Source organism: Arvicola amphibius, chromosome 9 (assembly GCF_903992535.2).
Source record: "Arvicola amphibius chromosome 9, mArvAmp1.2, whole genome shotgun sequence".
Classification (NCBI taxonomy): domain Eukaryota; kingdom Metazoa; phylum Chordata; class Mammalia; order Rodentia; family Cricetidae; genus Arvicola; species Arvicola amphibius.
In genome coordinates, this window is record NC_052055.2 from 71039037 (window position 1) to 71053599 (window position 14563).

The window sequence follows — 14563 nt, forward strand, 5'->3', positions numbered from 1 at the left end:
CCCCAGTTCTCTTACTTTTCCTGTCACTGTTGATCTTCAAGGGCCTGAGACTGCTTTCTCCTCTGTACCCCTGCTAAAATGGGTCTGCCTCTAGACTGTTCTTCCCTGGTCCAATGTGGGTGTGGCCAGGGTAGCCAATCCTGGAAGTACAGGCTTGCCCTGGGGGCTAGCTAGCGGCAGGAGCCCAAGGGCAGCAATTTGTGCAGCTCTGTTTGACTAGAGGAGGAGGGTCCTGTAAAGAGGGCAACCGCCGAACGGCTTGTGAGGAGCAGAGAGACGCTCCAGTTCCTTCTAGGTCCTGAGCCACCGTCAGTGGAAGATGGTCAAGTTTTGGGGTACCTTGTCACCCTCAGGGAATGGCTGTAATTGGCCCTGGGAAATAGTAGCTAAAGCAGATGTGGACGGGCTGGCAGGGCCTTCCTTGTGTTAAAGCTTCCATCTGTTAACTTGCCAAGATCCCTTAGCCACTCCTCTCCAGCTCTGCAGATGAGGATATGGAGCCTTATTTGGTAACCTGCCCAAATTACAAAGCATGTGGCCTAGTGGGCTTGGGTGTCCAACCTGCCAGGTCAGTATCTGTCTGAGCAGGAATGGAGATCCATTCTTGGCTGTTGAATTCCCCCTCCCTGGGCACACCTGGAAACTTCCTTTGCTCTTCAATCTCCCTTCCTCACCTTAACAAGACTCCTGATATGTCAGAATACTGCCTGAATGCCAGAGGACTTCCTCCCATCAACCAGACCCCACCCCCCGTGCCATTCACCTGTCTCTGGCAGTCACCACACAAGTCAGATCATCAAATTCCCAGGTTTTATTTTCTGTAGAAAGCCCAGCCTTACCTACTCTGGACCCTATTGCCAAGGCTACCGGAACGTGGAGAAGCTCTGGGTACCAGTGCAGGAAGCATAAGGGACTCCCCGGGAGCGGATTTGCAGGGTGTGGAAGGTGAGGGGTGGATTGGGGCCTGACGAGCCAGGGTTCAGGGACTCGGTGTGCGGCTCCATCACAGTTATAGGGACTGCATAGAACAGCATCTGCGGCCGGTCGTCATGGCGTCTCAGTGTGCCCTTGCCCAGGAGGTGCAGGATGCAGGAGAGGACATCCGTGCTGCTGCACACAGCTCCCTTGCCAAGGCTACTGACCAAGCCCCTGGGAGGACACGGGCCTTTCTGCCAGGCTTCCAGCACCTGAGATCGGAGAGGAAATAACAGGTCAAAACCACAGAGCCATCTGTCCTCCGTGCCAGTCACATGCAGATCAAGGGTGGCACCTCATGGCCATACCCATCACTGCTTACCAGACAGACAAGCTGGTCGATGTGCAAGCCCTCATCCCCATGAGCTTTGAGGATTCGCACAACAAGGCAATTTAGAAGATTCCGTCTCTTCTCCAAGTTCCGGCCCTCTTCATCTTCAGCTTTCAGGTACGTCTGAGGTGGGATGAGCCACACATTGCCCCTCCTTGGCCTGGGTTCCTCACTGTCGTCTCGAATCTTGAGCACTCCTGAAATAAACATTGGTCACTTGGTTGGGGAGGGCCCTGAGAAGCCTATCCCTGGCTCAGAGCTGTCTTCTTTGACCCCGAGTGTATACCTCCTGGTACATCTTTCTGTTCCTGAAGGTCCAAGGGGCCTCTTGAGGAGGTGAGGGACCCAATTGCCCGATTAAGCACATCTGGAGGGAGCTCTGAGAGCGCCAGCAGGCTCTCCACAGACAACACCTGAGAAGATGTGGGAAGCACTCAGGGCCTCCCCAGGGGTGAACTGGGGACGATGGGGGCAAAGGAATGGAAGATGGGGCACAAAGTGAGTAAGACGGGACAGGCCACCTTCACGTCGTTGAAATACAGCAGCAGCCACATCTGCACTGTGGACACATGGAGAAGCTGGTCACCAAACTGCACTTCTGCCCGGCCCTGCCAGGTCCACTGCAATCGTCTCTGTTCACCTTTCTCTGAGATGGGGTGGCTCTGACCTGGAGAAGTGCCAGGAGAGGGAAGGGGATGCTGCTGCCCAGTGTAGAGTCTCATCTGAGTGCATGCAACATTGCTGGAGGAGCACATGCGACATTGCCGGAGGAGCACACGCCCACTCTCATGTTCTGCTTTTGAGACAGGGTCTCTCTCCGTAGCTCTGGCTGGCCCAGAACTCGCTACACAGATCAGGCTAGACTCAAACTCTTAGAGATCCATTTGATTCTGCTGCCAGAGTTCTGGGACTAATGGTGTATACTCCACCATGCCTGGCCACACACCCACTCTTAAAGCCCTTTTTTTGTGGCCTGTCTTAAAAGTCGTCTTCTCTATCTCCCTAATTGCCACAGATGTTCCTGGGGTCTGGATTCCAACAGCAGCCCCATTTCCAGCTAAAACTTAAACCTCCTCCATTTTCTGTCAGATCCATCCTGTCCCCATAAGGGAATCTTCTCTCTTCTTTTCTGTACCCCCTGCACAATGGCACGCTGGGATGCCATGTTTGTAGCCACATAGGCTTCTAGCTTCAGCACTTACCCCAACTCCAGGTCCCTTTAGTAGCCTACCCTGTCCCCAAAGCCCAGCCCTCTTCCCCAGTTGCTTACTCTTGCTGTAGAAGTTGGAGTAGTGGTTTAAGGTCCCCTTCAGATATGAAGGCAGGCATGTTGTAGGATTGAGCATGTGGCAGACAGAGGTGACAGGCCAGTAGCGTGGAGACAGGACAAGCACACACACTTCTGGCATTGTCCCTTCATAATAGAGCTCCTCCTCCCCGTCCTCCTCCCCATCCTCCTCTTCCTCATCTTCCTCCTCCTCCTCTTCTGCCATAGCCACAGCTGCTCTCTCCCTAGCGGCCTCTTCCTTCTCGCTCTTCTGCTCCTTGCCACTGTCCTCATGGGCCACCTGAAAAGAAATAAAGTTCACAAATGCTGAAGGCCTCCTCCTACCTCCGCCCTGCTCGTCCCTTCCCCGAACACACCTGTATCTTCTTTTCCGTGTCTTCCAGCTTCAGGAGCTCCTGATCGAGCTGCTGGAGCTGGTAAACGTGGAACTGGCGCTGCAGCTCCTCTGAGATGCCCAGGCTCTGCAGCATCAGCTGGGGGAGGCGGTTGGGGAAGCAGAGGCCAATCTGCTCCATCACAGCCCCCTCCAGCCAGCTCGAGCCTACGCTCAGGAGACGGTCAGCCATGTAATGCCTGCAGCACACACAGTCGGGCTGGGTCTCAGTGGGGCCAGCTTGGCCCAGGTTTTCACTCTTGCTGGCCTGTATCTCAGACTCAGGCCCTCCCACCCAGCAGACAACCTGCCTCCTCCATATCCTACTCAACAGATCTAAACTCACTGGTAGTAATGCTCAAAGGTGGTGGCTATCTCCAGGCTAGAGAAAATCAGGACAGACTCCAGGCACCGCTGCAACTGTGCCAGCATCTCCATTCCCCGGGCTCCACCCATCCGACTGCCTTGGATCCGCTGGTCAATGTGCCGAGCAAACTGCTCAGTCACCTGCGTGGAGAGCACAGGAAAACCATGAGGGAGTGAGTCAGTGATGAGTGAGAAGGGCCGAGAAGGCAGGAATGGGTGAGCACCACCTGCACCCACCACCTGCACCCACCGCTCAGCCTCCACCCTCCTTTTAGGAGGTACTGGGGTGGAATCAGGATGAGGAAGCACAGGTATAACAACGGTACAGGCCTGAAATTCCAGCATCAAACAAGCAGGAGGAGCAGAGGTTTTAAGTCATTCTTTTGTTTGTTTTTCGTGACAGGGTTTCTCTGTGGAGCTTTGGAGTCTGTCCTGGCACTTGCTTTGTAGACCTGGCCTGCCTCTGCCTCCTGAGTGCTGGGATTAAAGGTGTGTGCCACTACCACCTGGATCTAAGTCATTCTTAGTCTACATAGTGAATTTAAGGCTAGCCTGGGCTACATGGACCTTTGAAAATGCTGCGTGTGGTAGCTCACACATTTAATCCCAGTACTTGGAATACATAGACAGGCTGACCTCTGAGTTTAAGGCCAGGAGGTCAGCCAGAACCAGAGGTACAAGTTGAGACTGTATCATCTATCTATCTACCTACCTTCCTATCTATCCATCCATCCATCTTTCTCTGTATCTCTCATCTATCTATCTTAACATGGTACATGTAATGATTTTTTTCCTAGTTTTCAATATATGGCCATATACAACTACTGCTGATCACAGCATCGAGACTGAGGTGGTCCACTTTGGGGAGGCAGGAGAAAGCTGAGAGGAAGAGAGGCAGGTGAAGTATGGGAGGAGCTTACATGGGCAGCTCTGAGGAACGGGAGCCTCAGCAAGGCATCAGCACAGCCATTCTGCATCGCTAACAAGAAGGCCGCTCTTGGCCCAAACAGTTCAGAGCTCGACTTCTGCAGCTTATAAAAAAGCTCGCAATAGCGTGGCACAAAGTCATCGTCCCTCCAGGATGAAGTCAGAAAGTTGTTCACCTGCAAGGAAGGAACAGGAGCATGAAGGGGCAGCCGAAATGGTGTGGTGACAGCGCCCTGCCCCCAACGCCACACTTGTTGCAGCCCACCTGTTCCTCTACCACAGCCCGCCAGCATCGGGTCAGGTTTCTCATGATACTGCTCGGAAGGCCCCGAGTGGCCAAGGAGCTCCAGTCATGGCTTCTATTTCTGCCCTCTACAGAGAGAGACAGAGAAGTGGCAGAGTCAGGGCTGACAGACCCTCAACTCCCTAAGGACAAGTCCTGACAGCCTTTCCCAACAGGCTGTCCCTCAAAGTGACCTTCCTGGATGGGGTGGCAAATGGAAGATGGGCAGACTGAGCTTGTAGGCACGAAGGGGGACAATCTCGGGGCTCGTGAGCTGGGTGGAGGCTCCTGCTGGAATCCGAGCACTCACTGGGCTGAGGGATGGCCACCACTGGAGCTGCTGCCTCACAAGGCTCCACGTGAACCAGCAAGTGGGTGAGACGGCGAACCCGGGAGGAGAAAGCAGCTGCGCGGCTCTGGGGGTTGTGGGCGGCGTCCCGGCACTCCAGGTACTGATCCAGCAGCCACCCCAGAGAGCTGGTGCTGTCCTCGTCTGGAGGTTGCAGGGGGGGGGGGAACAAAGCAAAGGATGGCTAGTCTCTGAGAAAGAGGAGATGTTGAGCTGAACAAGGGACAAAGAACAAGCAGACAGAAGGACACGGGAACAGGAGCAGTCCTGGCTGGAAAGAAAGGGGACAAAGGTGACAACAGCCTAAGGGCAGAGCCGAAGCCAGGTGTTTCTCTGGGTTTGCCCTGCGGTGGGCGGTACTGTGGGGTGGTTACCGGGAGAGGTGATGTTCTGCACCAGCGGGCTGACCAGGGCCTCCCAGCAGGTCTTGCCCAGTGCTTGGGCGGCCTCGTCATCAGGGAGGAAGCGATCAGCAAAATTCTGCTCCTGGCGCAGAGCCCCATTTAGTCTGGGGAGAAGAAGGAGGTGCAGGCCTTCTGGCTTACATTACTCAGTGTGCATCCTAACAGCTAGCCCAGCTTCCAACTCTATATTCCAGAAGAGCCCTGCCCTGCCAGGGGACGCCACTCCAGCCCTCAGAAGTCTCTCTCCCATCAGCTCCACACCTCAGAAGGCTTTGACCATCCCAAGCCCTAGACTGGACCTATCTCATGACATCCTAAGAACCCGGCCTACAATTCATTTCCCAAACCTGACCTTCCACACAGACACATGCAAGCTCTCATGTACCTAGAACTCAGGTGCAGGAGGCTCCGGCGGTCCTCTGCTATGTCCTGGCTCCATGCTTGTGCCCGAACCATGTAGAAGAGGCGTGTGTGCCGGCACAGCTGCTCCCGAAATACTGGCCAGAAGGTGGGTTTGGGGCCCAGGACCTCCAGTCCCCGGATGCGTGTGTCAATGCCGCCCTGTTGCACACGAGACCTGTTTTTGCTGGCCCCACACCCTCCTTGAGATAGGCTGGGTAGGTTACACTTCAAGCTTCATCCCTTGAGCTACCCCAGACCCAGGCTCAAGATCTATAGAGGGGGGCTAGAGAAATGGCTCAGTGGTTAAGAGCATTGCCTGCTCTTCCAAAGGTCCTGAGTTCAGTTCCCAGCAACCACATGGTGGCTCACAATCATCTGTAATCAGGTCTGGTGCCCTGTTCTGGTCTTCAGGCAGAGAGAATATTGTATACATAATAAATAAATAAATAAATAAATAAATAAATAAATAAATAAATAAAAAAGATCTATAGAGGAATCAGGGTTCAGGGCTGGTGTGAGGTAGTTTGGTGATAGAGACCTGGGTTTTATCCTTGTATGCTGGGGCTCAGAGACCTGTACCCGGGAGCCACTCCCCACACCCCAGTCCCACCTGCTGACAGCGCTTTATGCGAATCTGGATGATGGGCCAGAATCGTGTCAAGTTCTCCAGAAGGATTACCCGGCTGGCATACGGCATCACGTTGACCTGGTGAGTGGCAGAGAGGGCTGTCACCTCCACGTGTGTAGATGAAACTGCTAAGAACAACCACGTCAGCTCTACCCTCTTGCCAGATCAGTCCCTTCTCCACCCCGGGGACACGGGGCTCCTGACAAAGAGGCTTTAATGCCACTCCCACCGCTCCGTGGCTAATGCCATCGCACACGCTCAAGGACGCTAGACTCTAGTTTGCACAGGACTCGTGATGGGTGGGAGGGGTTAGGAGTTTAGAATGGCACAGGAGGAGAGATCCTGCAAAGGGTGGGCAATGGCATAGGGATCCCTACCGCATTGAGTTCTGTGTTAACAGAGTTGATGCTGTCACCCCCGCACACCACCACCAAGGCTGGCATGTAGCTGGAGTCCTCACCAGCCACCAGGAGAGTCAGCTGCCTGGGAGGGGGGAAGAAGAACGGATGGGAACTGGATCCTGTCATGTCTGCACTCAGGCCCAAGTGGCTCGGGCAGGACGGTTTCGCGTGGGAGCTCACTACCTGATGAGGACACCCTGGCGCATGTGCAAGGTAATGGAGTGAGAGCCAGCACTGCCGCTGGACTCCCAGTAGGTCTTGGGGTTGCGGTCTATCAGCTTGCTGGCCCGGTGTGGGTTGGAGGACACCTCCATTTTCTCCCAGTACTTGTCTTTCCTCATTTCCTCACTGGAGCCTGGGAAGCAGTGGGAAGGGGTGACGGTCTCAGTCAGGTAGGTATAGAGAGGAACATGGCTGACATTAAACGGTTCAGAGACAGACACTAACCCTGGCACAGATATCTGAGGAACACATCAAAGAAAGGGATTTGGATGGGCCGGTGGGTTCGTCTGTGGTCTTCGATCTGGCCCAGGACCATCTGGAGCCGGAACAGCAGAGAAAGGTGGGTGCATGGAGGGACATGAGACGCACGCAAACAAAGGGGGAGGAAAGGTGAAACAGTAAGGGAACGGGTGTCCCCAGGCTTGCTCAAGCCTCTTTCTACCCCCACCCCCACCCCCGCCGCCACTGCTCAGGATCCATGTTCTTCTGCAGCTCAGAACCACGGCTTCACCCTGCCCTTTCTCCTGACCTGGATACAGCCACCCAGGATGTTGGTGGTGAGTTTCCGGTAGAGGTGGGCATGCTTCTCACACTTGAACACCATGTCCCGCAGCTCCTGAGCCAACTCCAGTTTCCCTAGGTGCTTCTCCAGGGCCTTGGAGATGGCATCTCTGGCTCCCAGCTGGTTTAGTATCACCGCGTAGTCCCGGCTCGCCGAGGTCAGGCGATGCAGGAAAAAGATCAGTTCCTGGAGTACCTGGGAGGGGGCGCGAGGGAGCAGAGGATGAAGATGAGAGCGTGGGCTACGTGGACAGCTGTGGCGGTACATGCCCACTCTGCAGGGGGCTGAGCAAGACAGGGTGTGGCAGGAAGTGACAAGATAGGAGAGGCACAAAGTCAGGTGGAGTTAGAGAATCAAGTTACAAACCTGGGGGAAAGAGCCTGCTCGCACCCCTCCCCACCCTGTTCTGGCCCAGTGAGTATGTGGAGAACAGGTCCAGAGAACCCTAGGTTCTTTTGATTTAGGTGTGGTTCCCAAGAACTAGGCCCCAGCCCAGATGCTTTAGGGGGCTGGAAGGAAACGGAGAAGGCCTGAACTTGTGGACCCTCAGTAACTCTGGCTTGGTAACTGAAGGTGATGACTTGGGGCATTCACTAACACATAACCTCTGACCTTCTGAAGTCTACTATACCCAGAACTTCCTGTAGAAAAGTTCTGCCTCCTTCACTCCTCTTCCTCTTTTAAAAGTTTATTTATGTGCGTGACGGTTTGCCTGCATGTATATATTACTCTGTGTATCTGGTCCCGTGGAACTGGAGTTACAGATGGTTGTGAACTGCCATGTTGGTGCTGGGAACTGAACCTGGATCCTCCACAAAAGCAACAAGTGCTCTCAACCTACGAGGCATCTCTCCAGCCCCCTCCCCTTCCTCTTAAAGGAGCCGCTGGAGATCTTGTTTCTGTTTGCACAAGGAAGCACAGGACGAATGTAGAGATTAATAGAGGTTTGTTACCAGCAGGAGTGTGGTGGGGGACACTGAGAAAACAGAAATTAGGTAGAAGTCAGCATTCTCAATGAATACCTTGTTTTATTTTGATTTGTGAGCTTTGTGAATGTATTACCTATTTAAAAAGATAAAATTTCATTTTAAAAGCAAAACTTAACCCAAGAGCACAAAGGCTCTGTTGCACCCCCAGGCCTCGCCCAAGACCTCTGCCTCATTGCTGTCTTCCCCCTCCAGCACCTCTCCAGAGTGGGGCAGGCTTACCTCTCGGTCAGTATTGGGGGACCGAAGGCAGGCCATGCAGGCGTCCATGGCCTCATGCCAGGGTAGCAGCAGCGCCTCAGGGAAGGTCACCAGTTGTGTCAGGATTCTGAGGGGACAGGACTGGGACTTCAGAGATAGAGTTGGCCCGAGGCGCTCCTGTTCCCAAGCCTGCCCCTCCCAGCCCCTCACCTCAGCACAGCCAGGTGCAAGGCCTTGTTGGTGGCCGGAGTGCCCAGGCTCTGCATTAGTGTCAGGAAGGGCTGCGGCTGCCGCTGAAGCTGCAGCAGGCATGGTCTGACCTCGTCTTCCTGGGGAGTCTCAGAGCTCAGGGCTCGCTCCAGATCCACAAGGAGCTTCCCGGATGGGCCCAAGCCCTCCACCAGATGCTGCAGGGCAGGGCTGGCACTCTGAGACAGGGGTTCTTTGGCTACAGGAACAGGGGTGCGGTAAGAATTGGCCAGTTCCCAATACCCGTGTCAGGCAGCTTGTGACTACCTGTAACTCCAGCTCCAATTATCCGACACCCTCATTTGACTCCTAGGATACTCGCACTCATATGTATACCCCTCACATATACATATAACTATGAAGAAAATCTTACAGAAAAAACATGGCAACTCATGCTTGTGATTCCAGGACCGAATAGGTGGAGATGGGTGCCACCTGGGCTTTGCTGACCAGCTGGCCTATTTGGCAAGAACCAGGGAAGGAAAAAAGAAAAAGAAAAAAGCCGGGTGGTGGTGGCGCATGCCTTTAATCCCAGCACTCAGGAGGGAGAGGCAGGAGGATCTCTGGGAGTTCGAGACCAGCCTGGTCTACAAGAGCTAGCTCCAGGACAGGTTCTAAAGCTGCAGAGAAACCCTGTTTCGAAAAACAAAAACAAAAACAAAAACAAAAAAAAAGAAAAAGAAAAAGAGGGGGCTGGCGCTGGAGAGATATGGATCAATGGTTAAGAATACTGGCTGTTCTTCCAGAGAATCCAGGTTCAATTCCCAGCACTCATGTGGCAGCTCACAACCATCTGTTGAACTTCAACCCCAGGAGATCCGATGCTCTCTTCTGGCTGTGGTGGTCACTGCGTGCACACCGTACACAGACGCAGCGTATATTAAGAGGTTTGTTTTGTTTTGTTGTTTGCTTGGTATTTTTTGAGAGAGGGTTTCTGTGTAGCCCTGGCTTTTCTGGAACTCACTCTGTAGAACAGACTGGCCTCAAACTCAGAGATCTGCTTGCCTCTGCCTCCTGAGTGCTGGGATTAAAGGCACGTGCCACTACCCCCTAGCTAAAATAAAATTAAAATAAATAGAAAGATAAATGGTAGCTGAGTACTAACATCTGTAGTTGTCCTTTTGTGTACACACACGCACACTCAAACGCATGGGATTCTGGGTAGGTATGTCTTTCACACAAGATGGCACAACAGTTGGCAGAGACACCCTTCTGTTGCGAGGACACCTTCCTGAAGGCACCCACCTTCTGCACTAGCCAAGTCTTCGGATTCCTGAGGCCGGGCCTCAGCTTTGAACAGGAAAACATCTTGCTGGGCATCTAGCAGATATGGGTAGCCTAGCTGCCCTGCCAGGGCTTCAGGGCCATACTTCCTGTAGATGTAGCAGTTGAACAGGTCCCTCAGGGCACTGTCATCAAGTTGCTGAGGCAGAGAGAGCAGGAGGTCCTGGGCCAGTTCAATGGGTACGGTCAGCTCAGGTAGGATCTCATCGTACAGAACATGCTATGGGGAGAAAGTTACCCTGAAGGTTGCTGAACGGACAGATGCTGAGAGGCACATTGTAGGAACGGGGATCTCTACACACACTTCCGCCACTCTGAATCTTAGCACTAGCTCCCGCCAACACTTGTCTCTGAACACTCCGGACTCCTTCCCTGTGCCTTCCTGATGCTGTCTGACCTCGACTTTCCCCGCCCAAGCTTTTCCAGACCCGCTGGGACACTGCTGAGAAGTGCCTACCTCCCCATCCACGTTGTCCTGCAGGAGCTGCACAACTTGCTGACGGTCTTCTGCACTTAACTTCTTGATGAAAAAGAGGAGCTCCCACCACTCCGCCTGGGTCAGGTGCTCACTCTCTTCAGCGTCTTCCTCCTCAGGTACCACATAAGGCAGAGCAAAGAGCTCAGTCATGGGCTTCCAGCGCCTGGAGGGCGGGGCTGTGAAAACGGGGCGTGGCCATGTCACTGCCCACCCACCTAGAATGCTGCTTCTCTGCTCAGAACTGACCCCTCCCGGAGCTCACCTACGCCCAGTGCGCCACTGACCACTGCCCCCTGGTACTCAGCAGTCTCAACCACAACCTCAATGTCTTCCTCAAAACCCAGGATCTCAAGCATGTGCCAGTGTACCCAATAGGTACGGCCTGTTGACTCCCACAACACCTGGAGAGTGGGGGGAAAAAAGAGGGAAGGGGAACCACAGTCCATAAGGTAAGCACCTCGCAACAGTCAAACACTGGTATACGGAATATAGACAGCCTCAATTCTTCTGCACCCATTTTCCATCTATTCTAATTTTATATATCTTTCAGACTGGGCCTCACGTAGTCCAGACTGGCCTCAACATTGCTAATGTAGCCAAGGCTGGCCTTGAACTCTTCTTCTGTGCCTGGCTCCTCTCTCTGATATCACCTCACTCTATGCCTCCATCTAGCCCCAAACGGCTTATTTTCCTGATTCTGACCTATCAGTTTCTTCCTGGGTCTAAACCTCCTATACCCACATATCCCAAGCTCTCCAAGTAGCCCTCCTTTTCAGCTGTTGACCCCTTTGCCCTTTAGATCTTAACTGAGCTAGCTTATAAGCCCCCTGAACAAAAGCTATGCCCTACCCAGAGTAAATCTTTTGTCCCACTACGGGGAAGCCCTCACCTGTGCAGGGGGCACACCACTGTTGCTCTGTCGGAACTTGCCCTCATCCCCGGCAGTGATCTCTTCGTAATTATCCAGCATCCGTACCCGCATCCCAGGTTGCAGCATGTCCCGCACATACAAGGCATAGGTATTGCCACTTGCGAACTCAGTGCGGGGGCGAAACCGCCTTGACCTCCTGATAAGCTGGGTGTGGGGGCGGTAGAACTCTGAGCTGGCATCTGTGGGCTGAGGCTGGAAAATGGAAGAGGGGGACCGTGCCAACCTCCCTGGTCTGCTGAAGGCCCAGTCCCAGCGCATGGCCTGCACCAGTTCAGAGATCAGAGTGCCCATGGCCATACTGAATTCCAGTTCCAGCCGACCCCTTCCTGCATTCGACTCCTTGGGAACAGAGTTGTTCTGGGCTCCTTTCTCCCCGGCACTGCCACTCAGCTGGTCCAGGAGGAAGGTGACGTGCAGGTAGTGTTTCACCAGGGAGAAGAGCAGCCGTCCTGGGACCTGTAGGATACACTTTGAGCCTCACCCATGTCTTCATCTTTTGTCCCTCTTTCCACAGCATCCTCTGTGACAAGTGCACAGCTCCCACTACCCCATACCCTCACAAGATACCTGCGGTAACTGAACGCCCTCAAAAGACATGGGGTGTTCTGCGAGGGTAGCCTGTGCAAAGAGTGCCAGCAGTGCACAGCGGCTGTCAAAATCCAGGTGTTTTTCAATGGCCTCTTGTTGGCTCAATGACAGAAGGATCTGGGTCCGGGTCCCTGGAACCCACACCTCCAATCAGAAACAGCGCCCGAAGCTCTTTAGTTTTCTACTTAATAACAGTCCTTTGCCAGCGCTCATCGGAAATGACATATTTTGTTGATTCGCTTTTAGAGCCAAAGTTTACTATCTCTCTCTCTCTCTCTCTCTCTCTCTCTCTCTCTCTCTCACACACACACACACACACACACACACACCATGCAATGCAGCAGTCTAAGTTTTTCTTTTGCATAAAAAGCTAATGAATACGTTCTTGCTTAGTCAGTCTCCCCGCCCCACATTCCCCCAACCCCCTCCTCCAACTTTTTTACTTCCAACTTAAAGTGAAGGACAACAGAACCATTTACGTACTGATGAGGTCAGAAGCTCCTGTCACAGTGTCCTGTGAATCCCTGAGCCGACCCAGACCCTCTCCTGTTCTCCCTTCCTCCCCAAACTGCCCCTCACCAGCGTCGTGGGAGGACAGGGCTTGTATCATCCGGCCTGCACTCCAGCGGATCTGATAATCCGGACTTCTCAACATGTGCATGAGCAAGTCCAGGACTCTGGGGTCTTTGAAGACTCCAGTGAGGGGCTCGATGCTGGCATAAGCACTGAGTACATGGACAGTGTGAAGCAGAGGGGCCGGAGGGGCGGTGTCCACACACTCCTGCAGCTGACGAAGAGCCCTCTGAATCAAGGATTTCACGTCTGTCTCCATCTCCCCCAGCACAGATTTGTTGAGGGTCCCAGCCTCTGCAGACTCCTGGGAAGGTCCGATGACTCGGCCATCCTCGCCGAGCATCTTGTGGCAATTGGCATAGATCTCATCGTCAGACATCCATAGCAAGATATGCTCAGCCTTGCAGTCCACTTGGCTAGAGTCTCCGTCCCCATCATCTCCTCGCCTGAGGACTAGCCAGCGGATCTGGTACTCGGGGTGCCCATCGTGGCCTACCCGCTGACGGATTAATTCTTCCGGATATGCATGCAAACCAGGTCCCAGGGGCACCCTGAATTCCCTGTAGCGGAGTTCCCCCACCATCCTGGCACCTGAGACAGAAGGAAGAGAGAAAAGGCAAGCTAGAGTGAGACAGGAGGTCGGAAAACCAAGGGCTTCCAGGAGTTGAGGAGCAAATGAAGCAACAGCTGCTAGCCTGGGTGGGGTAACGCTGGGCCTGCTTCAGGCTGGGTGAGACCAGGACTGGGCAGAACACTGCGGAGATTGTTTTTCAAGAACAAATCTCGGCCTCCAGTGGGTTGGTTTGGAGGAATGACCAGAGGGGCAATGGCATAGGGCAATGTTGGATTTACAAATGAAGCCCAAGATCCTGGGACAGATAAAGGTAACCTAGAGAAAGGGGTGTGTGAAGGCACAGGATTGAGTCAGAGTGGAACGCAATCTCTAAATTTAAGCACTGTGTTTTGAGTCCCAAAGGCGAGAGCACAGACGGTGAAGTAGCCATCAGCAAAGCGCGATGGACTGGGAGAAGGGGTAGGAATGGCGACATCCATGAACACAGCAACTGCAGAAAGGCGCTAGGGAAAGACGCGGCGAGGTCAGGGGAAAGGTGCACCTGGGGTCCGATGGGTAAGGGGCACGGGGCTTGGTGGATGATAAGATAGGGAGCAGTCGCGGCGGGATAGGATGGGGTGGGTGGGGGTGGGGGTTAGGCCCAATACAGGAGAGTCCTAAAGCATGGTGGAGAAAGGGACGAGAGGCTCCGCAGGCGAGCGATCGGAAGCCTAGAATAGGGGCAGGGGCCGCGGTGGGGCTCTGGCCACCTCAGAAGTCCGCCGGGATCCTGGCGCGAGGCCTGTCCTTTGCAGAGCTAGGGACGCAGGACACACGATGGCGGCTGCGGCGCTGGCGAAGGTTTGGGCCCCGCCTGGGCCCCCTGAAGGGGTCTAGGCGCAGAGGAGGGGGCGTGCCTCTGCAGGAGGCAGGCGGGCAGAGGGCGGGGCCTGCGGGGACTTCGCGGCGGCGCCGGCGCACTGCTTGCAGGGCGGAGTCTGGTCCCGGCTAGGGCTCGCTGAAGTTCCGCTGCCAGTACTCCGCCACCGCGCGTTTCCGCCAGACTTAGAGGAAAGCCCGGGGCCGGGGGCCGGTGGCGGGCGGAGCCGCGGGTGCCACCTCGACGCCGCGGCCCTCCAGCCCCGCACCGCCCTTTCCTCTTCCTTTTGGTCCTCCTTCCTGCTGCCGGAAGTACTTTCCTGTTTCCCA

At 54.4% G+C, this 14563-nt stretch overlaps 1 protein-coding gene across 2 annotated transcripts; it reads right to left on the minus strand.

The window, feature by feature from the left end:
- Positions 1-796: 796 nt before the first annotated feature.
- Positions 797-14474, minus strand: Cul7 (cullin 7). Of its 2 annotated transcripts, none has more exons than XM_038343459.2 (26): positions 14125-14474; positions 12712-13392; positions 12208-12359; positions 11599-12096; positions 10972-11110; positions 10689-10885; positions 10193-10451; positions 8909-9146; positions 8720-8825; positions 7479-7706; positions 7175-7265; positions 6911-7082; positions 6704-6809; positions 6309-6404; positions 5682-5857; positions 5267-5400; positions 4854-5036; positions 4526-4632; positions 4254-4436; positions 3314-3474; positions 2951-3167; positions 2577-2874; positions 1828-1973; positions 1593-1719; positions 1298-1503; positions 797-1187 (listed from the first exon to the last, which is right to left on the minus strand). In XM_038343459.2, the coding sequence occupies exons 2-26, from the start codon at positions 13382-13384 to the stop codon at positions 864-866; spliced, it is 5217 nt and encodes a 1738-aa protein (XP_038199387.1). In that variant the 5' UTR covers positions 13385-13392; positions 14125-14474; the 3' UTR covers positions 797-863. The 2 variants fall into 2 exon arrangements, with proteins under 2 accessions (XP_038199387.1, XP_038199389.1); XM_038343461.2 differs by having other exon boundaries at positions 12808-13392; positions 14125-14473.
- Between the last annotated feature and the right edge of the window lie 89 nt (positions 14475-14563).